The sequence below is a fragment of the Ctenopharyngodon idella genome, chromosome 10, assembly GCF_019924925.1.
Source record: "Ctenopharyngodon idella isolate HZGC_01 chromosome 10, HZGC01, whole genome shotgun sequence".
Lineage (NCBI taxonomy): Eukaryota > Metazoa > Chordata > Actinopteri > Cypriniformes > Xenocyprididae > Ctenopharyngodon > Ctenopharyngodon idella.
The window spans coordinates 3941993-3959697 of record NC_067229.1 but is presented as its reverse complement, the minus strand read 5'-3'; the positions used below and the strand labels follow the sequence as shown (position 1 = coordinate 3959697).

General features: G+C 36.5%; 2 protein-coding genes across 2 annotated transcripts in view; both read left to right on the top strand.

Annotated features, from left to right (window-relative positions):
- The window catches only part of LOC127520213 (putative uncharacterized protein DDB_G0282133), a 52736-nt gene extending 45684 nt beyond the window's left edge, over positions 1-7052 (top strand). Inside the window, exons 8-12 of the mRNA XM_051908156.1 lie at positions 947-1276; positions 2102-2446; positions 3294-3425; positions 3560-3588; positions 3955-7052. Coding sequence (XP_051764116.1) covers positions 947-1276; positions 2102-2446; positions 3294-3425; positions 3560-3588; positions 3955-4950 — 1832 coding nt within the window. The 3' untranslated portion in view covers positions 4951-7052. The remainder of the gene's footprint in view (positions 1-946; positions 1277-2101; positions 2447-3293; positions 3426-3559; positions 3589-3954) is intronic.
- A 5109-nt stretch (positions 7053-12161) lies between these two features.
- On the top strand, positions 12162-16241 carry LOC127519820 (natural killer cell receptor 2B4-like). The gene is made up of 4 exons (XM_051907440.1): positions 12162-14698; positions 15126-15461; positions 15568-15858; positions 15945-16241. The coding sequence occupies exons 1-4, from the start codon at positions 14536-14538 to the stop codon at positions 16094-16096; spliced, it is 942 nt and encodes a 313-aa protein (XP_051763400.1). The 5' UTR covers positions 12162-14535; the 3' UTR covers positions 16097-16241.
- The last annotated feature ends 1464 nt before the right edge of the window (positions 16242-17705 follow it).

The window sequence follows — 17705 nt, the reverse complement described above, 5'->3', positions numbered from 1 at the left end:
AGCTTATTTGTACAATGGGATATTCTTGATCACTCAAGTGTCACTTCACATCATCAGCTGCGCTCAAAGGATCTGTCCTTATATTGTTAAAGTTTGGTTATTTAAGAAATTAATAATAATTAACAATAAAGCAAGATGCCATGTTGAAATATGTGAGATGTTTGGTTTATTTAAACTGCAAAGGCAAAGCATAAATTAAAATAATTGTGACAGATGTGAAGGATGAGGTTATTTTAGACGTGCATTAGGTTTCTTGACGAGAAAGACTTCTGCATAGGATACACCTGTTTGTCCTCGCTCATCACTCTTCTGGAAGCTTCTTCGCGCCTCAGTCCTCACCATTAGAGAATTGAGATGTCCTTCACGATGGCTAACTTTGATTCTTTTCCGGGTCACTGGCTGGAGGACAGAGCGAGGGAACGAGGGAGCATCAGCTTTTTATATTATACTCAATTAGTATTGAGAAGCACCCACTGATGACTCCCAGAATTAATCATGCATCTGAATTGTCTCACCGTTTTCTTTTATTCTTACTATTTGCTGTTGTTTTGCTGTGACTTTAGTTGCTTGTTTTGTGATGTTCAGAGTTTATCCTTCAGATTGTCACAACTCTGCTGGATCTCATGCTGTAGAGCCCAATTCTGTTCCTAACTTTTTGTAAAGTTCAGCTCCATCCCTTATCAAACACAACTGAAGCAGCTAATTAAGGAGCACATGATAATTACAGACAGGAGTGTTTGATCAGGGTTGGATCTGAACTCTGCAGGTCGATCTCCAGGAACAGGACTGAGCTGTTCTTCTGCTGTTTCTTTGCATGTGTTACATTATGAATCCAGACATATTTCTCTACCTACAATCTTTGTGATCTGAAGAAAAACATTTTCACAGTACTTTCTTGTTGTATAATGTTGTTTAGCTCATAATGAACTGTTCATTTCTTATTCAGGTGTGTCTGGTGTTGATACAGAAGAAGTGTCAGTGACGGAGGGAGATTCAGTCACTCTGAACACTGGTGTTCAAACAAAACATCAAGACAGAATTAAATGGTATTTTAGTGACACTCTCATCGCTCAAATCAATAGAGATCTCAGTAAGATCTGTACAGATGTTCAGTGTAATGAAGGTAATGAGAGATTCAGAGACAGACTGAAGCTGGATCATCAGACTGGATCTCTGACCATCACAAACACCACAAACACAGACTCTGGAGTTTATAAACTGAAGATCTTCACCAGCAGCAGTGACAGTAAAAGGATCTTCAGTGTTTCTGTTCATGGTGAGTCATTTTGTTTGAAAGCAAGTCTTGTACATTTAAATCAGATCATTAATGTGTATTTTTGCAGTAACATTATTCAGAAGTATTTTTTCCTCTTTACCTGTATATTAATTCACATAGCTACGGTATAAAGATAATTTCTTCAAAACACATTTACTGTTAAAGTGATATTTGTAGATTTGTAATCAGTAAGATTTAAACTTTAAACTTTTTAATTTTTCCATTGGTTTTCGGTTTTGGCTGTTGGATTTGTTCTGGTACACATGTTGTTGAGAGTTTCTCATCATATCAGCTGCATCTGTTATTTCATACTCAGTGTTTTTTAGATCACCAGGAAAACAAAGTGTAAAGGATCAGATGTAAAATATGTTTACAATCACAAAATGTGAATAAATGTTACTTTTCAGACTGAAAGTCAAGAGAGCATGTTTTATCTCCTTCATAGCAAGCCACCATTGAAACAATGTTAAATAAATGTAAATGTTTCAACACTAACTGCATTTAATTAACATCACGTTTGCACCCGCAATTAATGTTGAAAAAATGTTGAAATTTCATTCAAAATTCAATGGTAATGGCATTGAATCAATGTTACAATGTGATGTTGGTTCAACAACTCCACAAACAGAATTACCAGCTTCACTTATTACTAACCAGATTGACTTTTTTCTGTCATTTCTGTTTTAATTAAAATAATAGTTTCATAATAGTTGACACATTAACATTGATTTAACATTATTTCTATCACTGCTTGCTATCTGGGGTGTCTTTCCTTCAAAACAAGATCCTTTCAGCTGTGGTCGGTTAACTTGGTTTGTGTTTCAGGTGTTTCTGCTGCTGAACGAAATGAAGTAAAGAGAAAGGAGGGAGAATCTGTCACTTTAGATACTGGCGTAATAAAAAACCCAAATGATGTGATGACGTGGTATTTTAATGAGATTCTCATCGCTGAAATCACTGGAGATCAGAGTAAGGTCTGTACAGATGATCAGTGTGATGAGAGATTCAGAGACAGACTGAAGCTGGATCATCAGACTGGATCTCTGACCATCACAAACACCAGAAACACAGACTCTGGAGAATATAAACTACTGATCACCAGCAGAAGCAGCAGCAGCCGCCGTCATCGCAGCAGCATCATTAAGAGATTCATTGTTTCTGTCACTGGTGGTGAGTATAATTTAGTCATTAAGAACAATTTCCTTTGAGCAGTTTTAGAAAAAACATTCACTATATTTAAATTGACCTAGTAAATTTCCATTTCAATTCAATTCACATTTATTTGTATAGCGCTTTTCACAATACATATCGTTTCAAAGCAGCTTTACAGAGAATGCATGTCAACATTACAATTTGGAGACTGCAGTTAGCTAATAATGTAATAATTTAGACAATTAATATACAATCACTGTTAGCAATTTAATTGAAGGTAGAAGCAAAGAGCTCCTGGAAAAATGAATTACATATTAACAATAATTAGGATATATAGAAATTTGCGAATGTGCGTGTTGATCCAGATGTTGCATCTTCTGAAGTCCTCGCAGGAGTTGGCGCTGTCTCTTCCAAAGTTTTAGTCATCTGAGGTCTTCTTAAGAGGCTGGATCCAAACTGAAACTGATGTACTCTCTAGTCACCTCGGGACGGGCGTCCCGAGGTAAAACGCCCGTCCCGTTGTGGCCTGTTTGAAAAAAGTGAGCTTTGACTCAATATCAAAATATAATTGAGATCATCTTTATCATCTATCAACAGACTTACAATTTTGAAGTCTATTGTTAATGACAAGAAAAGTGAATATCAGTCAGTTTTTCTGTGAACATTGTTTTCTGTTGAGCTCACAGTGATGCTGTTTTAGCTGCTGTTGCTCAAAAAAACACCAGATGGCACAATTTACAAATCAATATCATGCAACTTTCTGCTGAAAATAGAAAGATGTAAATATCAGTCAACACAACAGTATTGGTAAAATTAATTATCAGGTGATTTCTATTAATAATGACTCTGTCTTCATCTGTTCCAGATTCAGGTTTGTCTTCAGCTGCTGCAGCAGCAATAAGTGCTGTTGTTGCTGTTGTTCTGCTGTTTGTGGCTGTAGCAGTTGCTGCTGTTATTAACTATTGCCACAAGAAATCTACAAAAGGAAGACAAAATGGCAAGTATAACATACAGCTGATTATACTAAATGTAAAAATAAGATTTATTGTGCAAAAAGAATCTTTAGAAATATGTTACAGTATGTATTTGTTTTCTAATGAACCAAAATAAGAGTTTGTTTTTTTCAAACAGGAACTCGGAAAACATGCAGTGATTGTCAGGTGAGATACTCTGTGCACTAAATCTATCTGCAAAAAAATAAAAATTTGCAGCAGACTGACAACTGTGAGAACTGTTAAAGCCCTGCAAAATTGAAAAACACACTGGTGTGACATTATTTCAAACACAATCAGGCCAAAACAAAGTTTGTTTGGACTTTGATGCGGGAGTTTGAAACAGCTTGCTTTGAACTCCCATTGGTTTGTGGTGATAATGTTAGTGTGGCTGTTTAGTCACTGCTGTCATTTTTGTTGAGTGTTTATTTTGTTATTGAGAGGAAAGCGTGCAGCACATATTTACATATTCATCTAAACTCCACTCTCAGCAGAGCTGTTTTAACTTCTGTGAATTTGTTTTCTTTCTTTCAGGAGATTTGTGTCACAGAACTTATGTCCCTTATTGACAATTCAACAAATGGTGTCACTAATGAGACGTCTCTTCATCCGGCTGAGAATCCACAGATAGATGCTGAAAAAAGGATGTCCCTTAATCGAACTATGACTCCACAGACGGGTGTCTGTAGTCCAACCGAGCCTCTGAACACGGATATCACTGGCCAGCCACACGGTAGTCAGAATGAGTCTAAGGAAACAGGTGTCAACAGCGGGCCGCACGATAATCAGAATGAGTCTAAGGAAACAGATGTCAACAGCGGGCCGCACGATAATCAGACTGAGTCTAAGGAAACAGATGGCAACAGCGGGCCGCACGATAATCAGACTGAGTCTAAGGAAACAGATGCCAACAGCGGGCCGCACGGTAATCAGAATGAGTCTAAGGAAACAGATGCCAACAGCGGGCCGCACGATAATCAGACTGAGTCTAAGGAAACAGATGCCAACAGCGGGCCGCACGGTAATCAGACTGAGTCTAAGGAAACAGATGCCAACAGCGGGCCGCACGATAATCAGACTGAGTCTAAGGAAACAGATGCCAACATCGGGCCGCACGATAATCAGACTAAGTCTAAGGAAACAGATGCCAACAGCGGGCCGCACGATAATCAGACTGAGTCTAAGGAAACAGATGGCAACAGCGGGCCGCACGATAATCAGACTGAGTCTAAGGAAACAGATGGCAACAGCGGGCCGCACGGTAATCAGAATGAGTCTAAGAAAACAGATGCCAACAGCGGGCCGCACGGTAATCAGACTGAGTCTAAGGAAACAGATGCCAACAGCGGGCCGCACGATAATCAGACTGAGTCTAAGGAAACAGATGCCAACAGCGGGCCGCACGATAATCAGAATGAGTCTAAGGAAACAGATGCCAACAGCGGGCCGCACGGTAATCAGACTGAGTCAATGGCGCTTCATGCTTGTAAATCCTCTCATTATAACAAGCAAAATGCAGACATGATATAAATAATAGATTAATTTTGCAACGTAGACAGCTGTGTTGATTATAATGAAACTTTGTGAGATTGCGATGAACTGAGAGTGACAGCTTTTTAGTGATTTTAAATGGACCATGAATCCTTTTTTGTATTTTGGATTACAATGTTACGATAAAGTTGACAAGAACATGAAAAAAAGTAATAGTTGACAATGTTATGTTGGACTAATTGCCTGCATTATGACGCAATTATAATACATTACTATAATGTAATTATGCATGATTATGCAGTTACCATAGGTATTAGTTTTACAATTAGCATTAAATCACAAGTTTGCGACTCTTCAAGGCAGATGTTAGTGCACTATTTTGAAATAGGATTTTTAGATTCACTTTACTAGCAACACTAACACTGTGCCATTTTGCTTGTTTTAAACTGCAAGTAAAGTTCATTTAAAAGAATACATGACTAGACTGTAGTCATGAATTGCAGTCATTTAAGTTTAATTAGCCTATGTCATTTTCCAGTGTATGTTTAAAAATGGGGATGACAGGTAAAAGGCTAGTGTATTAGATGTTTATGTCGATTTGTTGTTTAATTCTTGTGATTCTTTTTTCTTTACAGATTTGTTAGTTAATTATTACCATTTACTTCATATTTATGTTAACTTTTATCAGCATTCATTTCATAGTAAATTGCAGTTCATATGATTATTTATTTAGTGGGGGCGCTATCTAAATCTCGCTTAGGGCACCATCAGAGCCTGGGCCGGCCCTGTACATAGGCTACTGAATGTTCCTATTGTTGAAATGTGCAAAAGTGATTTTTTTTAACTTTCCTGTAACAAATATGTTGTTTCCTGTAACATTGAGCCTTTTGTGATGCATTTTGTTTGTGTGTGCGTGTATTTACAAAATGAGAATTGGTCTTTCTGTGGATTAGACACTGGATGAGATCAGTGAACCAAGCATTGCATAATGATCACGTCATAATCAAAACATAACCAACAACACATTATCACATCTTCTCTTAGCTTCTTCATGCCATAACAAATATATCTTAAAAATGAATGTGAAATGTTTTTTTTTTTTTGTTTTATATTACCAACACTGTTACTACAGCAAAGTACAAAGCAGTGTAAAACAATAAATTAGGATTTGTTTTTTTTAAACCAATCAGTTACCAAAAAAAAAAAAAAAAGTTACAATTACAACATAACGTAGATTCACAGAAACATCAAGAATCATCATATAAATCTCAACAACGGTGACAATGAACAAAAAAGATAAAAGTCTCTCAAAAAAGATCAACTCTGAAAATCACAAAACACACTACTAAAAGTCAACACAAAAACAACAGCAAAAATAAAGGCAAACAATAAGAATTAAAGAAAATAACCAGGTAATTCAGTGACATAATTTATTCATGCCGCAATGCATGCTGGGAGTCAGACGATTTTAGTATTATGTTGTACCCAGCATGCATTGCGGCATGAAGTATTTGATTGCCACCATTGTTGTGATTCAAACTTTAGTTCCTGATGTCTGTGTGACTCTGAGTTATTCAGTAGTTCAAAATGTTTTGAGTATGAACTGATTTCAGAATCATTCATGTTATTTGGTTGTCACAACAATGATGATCTGATGCTGTAGAATCACAGGAACTCCATATCAAAAATATAAAACATGGATTAATAATAGATTAGACTCTGATGAGATCAACATATCAGGCCATTAGATGATGATTGGGAGCATTAATAATTGACTAACATCTAGTGATGTTACGTTCTGTGCCGAGGCTTCAGAGCGTATATCGAGAAATCCTGGATGCTTTCAGTGAAGCACGTATTGAGGCTTGTATCTCTTTAGACCAATGCCTCGCTTCTGCCTGACTGATTCAGGAAGCGGTTTGAATCTTGGCGCGACATTTTGACAGATATATAAACCCATGGGATCTCCTCAAAATGCGTGGTTGTAATGTGAAAATAGTTTTTTTTTTTTTTCTCCACCGTCACTTCTATGCCTTATGGCGCAAAATACAGTGTGTCTGATCATCTGTAATGTATCTGATTGTTTTATACTCTTTGACCACCAGGTGGTATTGTGACCAAATAAAGTCTCAAGAAATGAACCCTTTTGTGAACCACTTTAAAGCTTCAGTGCTTCATAAGGCTTCATCTCACTTCATATCACTACCAACATCTTCTGACCACAATCTCTTTCTTGCCATAACAAATATGTTTTAAAGTCACAATTACAGCATCCAAAGAAAAACTAAAGTTAAATAGTAACGGGGCAAGAGCTCAACTAAAGCAAACACTGACCTCCATCATGGTAACGTCAAACAAAACAATAAAACAACATCTAAACCTCTGTTAATTTTCAATAAGAGCTTCTGTAGACATGTGACAGAAATAAAGTCAGTCTGGTTAGTAATAAGTGAAGCTGGTAATGCTGTTTGTGGAGTTGTTTAATCTTCCTTTGCTGAAATCTTGAGAGATTTAATGTCTTTTATATTCAGTTGATTTCATCCTTTTCTGTTCTTGTTTCTCTTTCCTTAAGTGATTCTGCTTGTTAACAGCAGGTGTTCATCAGTGTCTGAATTCACACATGTGTTTTCATTCACTCTGTCAAGTGGAATATTAGTGAACTAATGTAGGGAATAGTGAATGTGGGTATAGGGTGTGATTTGGAACACAGCCTCAGAGTGTCGACTTTGAGCGCTGTTAAATCACGTTATATTGCTGTAGGCTACTTTCTCGAAAATGTTAAATATTACCCAGAATGCATTGTTTTCTACGGTATATTACTGTTTTATTAGAAAACAGCATGTTACCGTCTAAGTTTGGCCATTTTTTACAGCATTTTTTTACGGTGCTGTAGATTCATGTGTAGTACTGTTCTGCAGAGGTGGAAAGTCCAGGGGTCATAAAGTAAAAGTCCTGCCATATTTTTATTCCACCCACTGAAGCAGTGTTAAAGTTAATGAGAAATTAATTGAGTGATGATTGACCATTATTGAAGACACCTGAAGTTAACAAGCAGAATCACCAAAGGAGAAAATCACAATTTTTAAGTCACCATCACAGAGGTCAGGGTTTGCTTTAGTTGGGCTCTTGACCCTTGACTTTTTAATATTAGAATTTGTTTGGGTTGTTGTAACTGAGTTGTAACAGCTAGACAAGCAAAGAGAAAAGATGATCAGGTGGTGTTGGTTATGTTTTCACATAACCATTTGATCTGAATCACTGAACTCATTGATGACAATCTCTGAGTTAGATTTACGTTATTGATTACAGCAGCACTGTAGAAAACAAGCTACTAAAAAGTCACAGAAAAACAGCAAAAATAAAATAGTGAGAATAAAGGAAATTACTAAGACAATTAAGCTCATAATTTATTCATGCAGCAATGCATGATGGGAGCCATGGATGAATTTTGATTGGTGGCACCCAGAATGCACTGCAACATGCTTTATTATTCTCACCAGTGTTGAGATTCACAGGCTGATTCATGAGATTTTTTTTTTATTTTTTTTTTTTTAAGAACAACTTTTGATAAAACCTTTGTATTATATTAATAAAGCTGATCTTCTGTTGTAGAATCACAGTGCTGCTGTAATCAATAATGTAAATCTAACTCAGAGTCAAATAATGATTAAAACATAACCAGCACCACCTGATCATCTTTTCTCTTTGCTTGTCTGGCTGTTACAACTCAGTGACAGCAGCCCAAACAAATTCCTCTGCTGTTCTGGAATAAAACGGCAAACACTTGGTTAAAGGGTTAGTTCACCCAAAAATGAAAATTATGTCATTTATTTCTCACCCTCATGTAGCTCCACACCCGTAAGACCATCGTTCATCTTCAGAACACAAATTAAGATATTTTTGAAAAAATCTGATGGTTCAGTGAGGCCTGCATCGCCAGCAATGACACTCTCTTTTTCAGTGTCCTAAAAAGCTACTAGAAACATATTTAAAACAGTTCATGTGACTACAGTGGTTCAACTTTAATATTATAAAGCAACAAGAATACTTTTTGTGTGCCAAAAATAACAAAATAATGACTTTATTCATCAATATCTAGTGATGGGCGATTTTTAATACACTGTTTCATGAAGCTTCAAAGTATCAAACTGCCAAAGTCACATGAACTATTGAAGTTTCAAAATACTTATGACGTAACGAAGCCTTGTTTACTGAAATCATGTAATTTTGGTGCTCTAAACCAGATTCGAAACAAATAATTCATAACAATTGCTGTTTTTGTTAATGAAAATAAATTTACATCTGCATTTTAAGCTCAAGCTTCTGCTACTGTCTCCATCTGTAAATGTTGCTGGCACCTGTGCCTACACAGCAAAATCCCCAGTGTTAAATTAACACCCAAAATGTACATATGAGTCCATCTTGCCGGGTGTTAAAAAGTAACACTGAAGCAGTGTTAAAGTTAATGAAATAATTGATTGATGATTGAGTGATGATTGACAATTAGTGGTGACACCTGATGTTAATAAGCAGAATCATTGAAGGAAAGAGAGAAAAAAAGTGTTAATTAATGTTTAAACGAATGTTTCATTTCAAGTCACCATGAAAGAGGTCAGCGTTTGCTTTAGTTGGGCTCTTGACTCTTTACCTTTTATTATTAGTTTTTCTCTGGCTGCTCCAACTTTGTGTTTGTAAAGCACATTTGTTATGACCAGAGAAAATATGATCTGGTCGCAGTATGTTTCGGTGATGATGTTATCATCATGCAATGGCCTGATGTCGTTTAGAGTCTAAATCTGACTTGTATGCTTGATGTGTAGCTTTAGTATTAATGATTGTAGTCCTGTGATTTTACAGCTTGAGATCCAACAGCAGTATGAACAATTTTTATTATTTTTTTTTTTAAGAAAAGTATGTTATGCACAGAAGGTTGTATGTTTAGACACACACAGACATCAAGAATCAGCATATGATTCTCAAGAACGGTGACAATAAATAAATACAAAATACTGACAAACAGATCAACTCTGAACATCACAAAACAAGCTACTGTCACAACAAAACAACAGAAGAATAAAAGCAAACATGAACAATCTACGAAAATTACAGGACAATTCAGCTGCATAATTTATTCATGCAGCAATGCATGATGGGAGCCATGGACGAGTTTTGATTGGCGGCTCCCATCATGCACTGCAACATGAAGCACTTTGTTTGATTGTCACCATTGTTGAGGGTCATATGCTGATTCTTGATGTCTGTGTGTGTTTCAGAAAAAACTTCAAATTAAAAAAGCTCTGCTGGATCTCAATCAGTAACAGAAATTTACTATAAAGAAATAATATAACATCTACATGACCAGTTAACAATACTGGATGTCACCAATGAATCAGGCCATTTCATAATGAGAATGTCATCATCAAAACACAACCATTACGGCTTTGGCTTATAACACTTTTGAGAAATGCAGCCCAGATCACAGTTTCTCTGGCCATAACAAATGTGCTCTACAAACACAAAGTTGGAGCAGTCAGAGAAAAATTGATGTTAATAAATAAAGAGTCAAGAGCCCGACTAAAGGAAATGCTTTTCACCATCATGGTGACTTCAAACTAAACTTTCATTAAAACATTAACATCTAAACATCTGTTAATTCTTAATAAGAACTTTTGTTGATGTATTACAGAAATAAAATCAAACTGGTTAATAATAAGTGTAATAATGTTTAATGGCTGGAAGTCAGTTGTAGTTGTCGTGTCTCTCTCTTTTTCTCTTGTTGTTTCTTCAATGATTCTGCTTATTAACATCAGGTGTCACCACTAATTGTCAATCATCACTCAATCATCAATCAATTATCTCATTAACTTTAACACTGCTTCAGTGTTACTTTTTAACACCCGGCAAGATGGACTCATATGTACACTTTGAGTGTTAATTCAACACTGGGGATTTTGCTGTGTTGGGTTAAATAATAGACAAATGTTTTAAACTGAATGGAAAGAGATGCAACTCAAAAGTTTGATAGTAATAGCATTATGAAAGGCAGTTAATAAAACATTTATATAGACAAAACACTTATTTTGTGTAGTGAAAAAGATACACAGCAAAATCCCCAGTGTTAAATTACCACTTTCAGCAGAGCTTTTGTAATCTGAGTTTTTTTTGAAACACACACAGACACCAAGAATCAGCATATGACCCTCAACAATGGTGACAATCAAACAAAGTGCTTCATGTTGCAGTGCATGATGGGAGCCTCTAATCAAAACTCATCCATGGCTCCCATCATGCATTGCTGCATGAATAAATTATGCAGCTGAATTGTCCTGTAATTTTCATAGATTGTTCATGTTTGCTTTTATTTTGCTGTTGTTTTGTTGTGACAGTAGCTTGTTTTGTGATGTTCAGAGTTGATCTGTTTGTCAGTATTTTGTATTTATTTATTGTCACCGTTCTTGAGAATCATATGCTGATTCTTGATGTCTGTGTGCATAATTTATTTTTTTTATAAAAAGCAAAATTGTTCATATTGCTGTTGGATCTCAAGCTGTAAAATCACAGGACTGCAATCATTAACACTGAAGCTACACATCAAGCATCTGGTGAATGTGGTGAGTGATGACAGTGGAGACTGGTGCGTGGCTGAGAGTTGACTCCCTGACAGCTAGAGTTTAGCTCCAGCCCTAATTGAACACACCTGAATCAGCTAATCAAACTCTCCAGGATTATTAAAAAACTTCCAGGCAGGTGTTTTGGAGCTGATTTGAGCTACAGTCTGCAGGACACCAGCTACTAAACTAACCAATGTGAAGTCTTAATTTTCTAATAAATTCATAAACTATATTCTTATTGCTCTGTATAGCCAGAATATGCTTTTTTCCACTTTCCAATATGATCACTATTACAATATCAGGAGCAATAATCAACAATAATGATTTTGTGAAGATATTGCAGCTTCACTCTCTAATGAGTTGTTTTTTATTCACATTATTCATTTTTTGTGTAAATACATGTACATGAACAGCTTTATAATCTGTGTAAATGAGCATAAATGCCATGTCAGATACAACTTCTGTTCATCTTTGCAGTGTAAAGATGTCTTTTGTTGATGTTGAAAGAAACTGGATTTGTAACAGTCTATAGTATTGCAATTTATCTTTTTTTTTTTTCTCTTCTTTTTTAAATCAGTGCAAAGAAATGCAAGTACTGCCAGACTTTGATGGAGACATAAGCTGCATTTCTAACGTCGTGCCAAAGGTGAGAGTGCTAGTGTGTGCCAGGGCCAATAGCGTTTCCACTGTCACTTCCGGGGCTTGATCAGGCCTCATTGGGGTTTCCTCAGGGCCAACGGCCATTGTTTTTTGGCCCGACAAGTACCTACTTTTAAACAATTTTCAGTTAAAAGCTCACTTTCAGACACCAGTGAGTGTTTGAAATAACTTCCTTGTGAGCCGATGGGGATTCTGATCACTGTATGAAGCAGAAATATACTTATATGTGATGCTAAAGTATACTTATGCTAATCATTGTGATAATAAATACACACGTTTATGGAAAATACCAGAAACTGCTTGAGGAACATAGACTCATATATGACTCATATATGATTATAATCATAACTCATATATGATTATAATCATGTATTTATTTGGTTTAATGTTTTATTAGTCTCTTCCCTGTGCCTTTGTTGATACTGGACTAATGCATCCGTATATCTGTCACACTCAAACACTTATATAACTCGTATAACTCATAACTCCTGTTTTCTTCTCATGAGCTCCCTCTGTTGCTCTGGCTGAAAGGATAACAGTATAGAGAGATCGCTCAAACCTCCTCGGATTGCAATCATTGCATAATTTCGAGGAAAATGAACAGAAATGCTCAGAAATGTGACGTAAATGTTATTTTATGAATATTTTTCTAAATGTGTAAGCCTTTGGATTTAAAAGCCTTACTGGAGTTATTTTGAAACTGAAGCAGGTGCAACTGAACAGGTAAGTGTTCTCTTTTTATGTGAAATGGTAAAAACCAGTTTGATTCAGCACGATTGATGTGCAGTCCTGACACAAATTAATAAATTACTGCTACTGTAATGTTTTTATTGTAAAACATTGGTCAAATATTGATGTTGGAATCTTAAATCTTTAAGTAAAGACCAAACGTTCACTTCTGTCATGCTCATTTTGCGATCTAGCTAGTTTTCAGTCAGCTTGTGAAATGGTCAGGTTGTGTGACGTTGTTCTGTGGAGGTGTGTTAAGGGTGTTTTAGGGAAGTGCTGTGGGGTTACTGGCCCGACAGTGGAAATGCAACTTGATTTTGGCCTCGGTGCTTGTGGTCCGAGTCTATTAGCCCAGCATGGCATGTTGTTAGCCCTGGCTTGTACTGGCCCGACATTGGAAAAGTGGCTATTGAAGAATATTTAAATTTCTGTTCTAGCCAAGTCAGAAGTGTGACAAATGAAAACATTTGTTAAAATGATGACAAGCTAGAATATAAAATAAGTTAACTGGCTGGTTTTAAGTTAGTCAAAAAAAAAAAAAAAAAACTTTATTATTATTAGCGTTATTCAGCATGAAGATTTACCAATTGTCACAGTCTCCGTCTGTCCTGGACTCCATTTCCCATCATCCTCCATGGCCCTCACCTGCACTCACTCCACCATCAGCTAATCACACACACCTGTTCCCTGTCAGCACCTCATCACACAGGACTATTTAAGCACACCACTCACCTCCTTTAGTTGTCTGATCTCATTTATATGAAGGATGCTTCATGTTTATCTCCAAGACACTTAGCTGTTCTACTCCAGCGTGTTTCCCCAGTCTCTGTGCTTTGTCGTCTGTGTGTGAGTCTACCCACCTTCAATGTGTGTTCATCCTGTCGACTGATATCCATCCATCCATGGTCTGCAAACCTGTAAGACTAAGGACTGTATCTGTGTTCAGTTACCACTTTGCAAGGACTCCATCTTCTATCCACTCCCCTGCATCACTGTGTCACCCTGCTGTTTGTTAAATTAACATCCCTCTGTGTTCACCTCTGTGTCTCCGTCCCTCCTGTCCATAACACCAACATTTCAAATAAAAAAAACAAAACAAAAACTCCACAGCATAATCTATTCATGCTGCACTGAATGCTGGGTACCATACATATGCACTGTATAAATACAGTATGATATTGTAGATTTTACTTGAAATTTCCAAGAGTGCAGTTAGATACAAGGGAACCCCTACTGTGGAATTACTGTGAAAGTAATGCAATTATTAACCTGGAATATACTGTAATTTCACACTAAAAAATTGTAGATTAAAAAGTTCAAAGTTGTTCATAGTAGCAGGACAGGAAGAAACTCTTCACCTACAAACTAACATAAACACACATTCACTGTATAAAAAAAACAACAACCCTGCTGCAGGTTTCAGTTTGTCTCAGAGGATGAACTTCTGTAAAACTTGTACTGTGAGATCAGACATGGTTTTAACTTTAACTTAATTTTAATTTTCTATTTTCCCCATACATGAATTGAATAAATATAAAGCACTAGAGTTACTCTCTGTTTTATGTTACATTTCTATTTTATCATGAAATGTAGTTTTTATTTTATATAAATAACGTGCATATACATGTGTGCGTGTGCATCAGGAGGGTCAGACTCTGTCGGGGGAGGATTCACATTACTTCTGTTGTGTTTCTTTAGATCAGTTGTGCTTTCATTCATTGTCTTATTAGATCAGAAAATGTTTAGTGTGTTTGTTTTGTTCTGTTTGTGCTGCCGGCGTGTGATTGGTAAGTTATTTGGGTCATTTATTCACATTTCAGAATAAAATCCTGCTGCAGTTTAAATTAGATTATTTTCATCCACTGTGTTCAAATCTCTCTTGTTGTTTTAGAAATCTTCATTTCAGTGATTACAAATGCAAATTCTCCTTTTGCAAAATCTTTTGTTTTAATTCTTCTGCAGAATTCAGTAATAATAAATTTAATTAAACTTACTTTCAAGCTGTAAATAATTTATCATTTAATATTTATTTTGTTCTACAGCAAATAATTTAAAAACACACTAAAGATCAAATTGTTTCACTCAGATCTGCCTGTTCATATATGTGAGTTCATTTTGTTTGGTGTCTTTGCTGCTGCTAAAGGTTACAAACTGATCTCAGACTTTCTAAACTAACATTAACATTAATCTGAAAATCTCTTCATTGTTCTTCAGGTGAGCTTGATGCTGAAACAACTGAAATACAATCAGTGTCAGTGATGGAGGGAGATTCTGTCACTTTACACACCAGTGTTACTAAAATACGTGAAGACGACGACATACTGTGGAAATTTGGAGCTAAAAACTCTCTTATAGCTAAAATCAGCATTGAGAACCAAATCTTCTCCAAATATAATGGTACTGATGGGAAATTCAGAGACAGACTGAAGCTGGATGATCAAACTGGATCTCTGACCATCACAAACATCACAACTGAACATGCTGGAGTTTATCAACTAGAGTTAAATGGAGCAAAACTGTCAACAAAAACATTCAATGTTTCTGTCTATAGTGAGATAATTTGTCCTTTTCTTCAATTATTCTTATTAAATTAACTTCTACAGTACCAAATGTTTAAACATGTTCCTATTCCTGTTTATTCTCTCATGTTTTCCAGCTCGTCTGCCTGTTCCTGTCATCAGCAGTAACTCTTCACAATGTTCTTCATCATCATCATCATCATGTTCATTGGTGTGTTCAGCTGTGAATGTGAGTCATGTGACTCTCTCCTGGTACAAAGGAAACAGTTTATTGTCCAGCATCAGTGTGTCTGATCTCAGCATCAGTCTCTCTCTACCTCTGGAGGTGGAATATCAGGATAACAACACCTACAGCTGTGTGCTGAACAATCCCATCAGCCACCAGACTCAACATCTGGACATCACTCAACTCTGTCACACATGTGCAGGTACGACAGAGCTGATAGTTGATGTCAGCGCTGATATTAGCGTTTATTGACTGATCTGATTTCAGTTTGATGTTTTTATTCCTCAGACTCTGTCCGCTCTTGTGGTTCTACTGAAGCTGTGATCCGATTGGTCCTCTCTGCACTGGTGGGTGTGGCTACTGTCATTCTTCTGGTTTATGATATTAGATCCAGAAGAGATGAACAAAATCAAGTACATATTCACACATTGGGACAGTAAATGATGATGTCATTTCTCATTCTCAACTATTTCAATGATTTAATAATCTTGATTTATTTTTAATAGCTTAATATATTAATCTGCTGGTGTCAATGTTTATTTATTGGCATGTTTTTCAATAAAACTTTCCCACTCTGAAATTCAAGAGTCTCACCATCTTTTGTTACATTTCACAAGTTCACCTGCCCATCCACTCTTGATTAATAATGGTAAAAATATATGGATTGCTGTTCTTGAAGGAGGGGCTCAGTCCTAAGACTCAGATAACAAGCTAACTCGCTATTTAAAAGTAACAGGACTCAATAAAAGATCTGCAAGAGGAAGTCACACTGCTGCAGCAGTTAGGAAAGATAGAAGAGAGAGAGAAGGAAGAAATGGAATTAAAGATAGAAGAGAAAGTATGAAGGTATTACTAGAGCAAAACAGCTGACCAACAGCATCACAGCACAGTGTGGTAGAAATTCCTTTAAGCACCTGACTGAAGCTAAACGGGGCGTCTCCACTTTGACACCTGCTTATAGTTGGACGACGTCTCTCCCTTTATGAACACTATCACTTAGGAATAAGGTCACTATAGTGTTCCACTAACTCGCTGTGCAGCAGTAACCAGTCAGACTACAGACAATGCCTTTGAATATATTTTAATCACGGCTGGGAGAATCTCAAACCAATTTCAGAGAGAATGGTCATAAAGAGTAGTTTGGTAACATGGTAACATGATTCAGCTGCACCATTTTTCTCCAATATGATTAGTTCTTCACATTCTCTGTTACCAGGTAAAAGCAAATTTGGATTCCTTGATACTTCAACTTGTTGTAGGGTCATGAGGTTAGATATAACAAAACTAGACATCAGTCTAGTTCCATTTCCGTGTTTGTTATATTCAGACACTAACTTTGGCCCAAGTGTTGAGGACTTAAGGCTGATTTATACTTCTGCGTCTGACCTACGCCAGAGCTTCTGCGCCTTAGGCTATGCGTCTGTTTTTATTTATATTTCTGCATCGTTGTCCACTAGTAGGCAGTGTCCGCAGTCATGTTGAGGATCAAGGCAAAAGCCGACGAAGAAGCAGCTTGTCATGTATGTTGTCAGAGAAGCTTAGAAGCGGCAAATAACTCGACACAGAAGTATAAATCAGCCTTTAGTATTCAAAAAACTGACATGTCAATCTGTTTTAGCAATGCAGAAATGTTTTCTGAAAACACCTGCAGTTGCTGAAAAAGAAGCAACTCACAAAAGTCAAGGGTCAAGAGCTCAACTAAAGCAGACACTGATCACCATGATTGTGACCTCAAACGAAACATTTTCAATAAGACACCAACATCTAAACCTCTGTTAATTCTCAATAAGATCTTCTGTAGTCGTGTGACAGAAATAAAGTCAGTCTGGTTAGTAATAAGTGAAGCTGGTGATGCTGTTTGTGGAGTTGTTGAATCAGATCTTCAGAGATTTAATGTCTTTTATCTTCAGTTCATCTAAGGCTGTGGCTGAAGAAAGTAGTAGTTTGTGTTCTTATTTCTCTTTCTTTCAGTGTTTGTTCACAGCAGGTGTTTGAATGATTGAAAGAATGTTTCAGGAACATCATACTAACCTTTAAATAACATTCTAC

What these genes read in the sequence shown, in the direction of transcription:
- LOC127519820 (XM_051907440.1), top strand. Translation starts at nt 14,536, where the DNA reads ATGTGTGCGTGTGCATCAGGAGGGTCAGACTCTGTCGGGGGAGGATTC. An exon ending in GTGCTGCCGGCGTGTGATTG is followed by an intron (nt 14,699 to 15,125) that starts GTAAGTTATTTG and finishes ATTGTTCTTCAG; the next exon opens with GTGAGCTTGATGCTGAAACA. An exon ending in ACTCTGTCACACATGTGCAG is followed by an intron (nt 15,859 to 15,944) that starts GTACGACAGAGC and finishes TTTATTCCTCAG; the next exon opens with ACTCTGTCCGCTCTTGTGGT.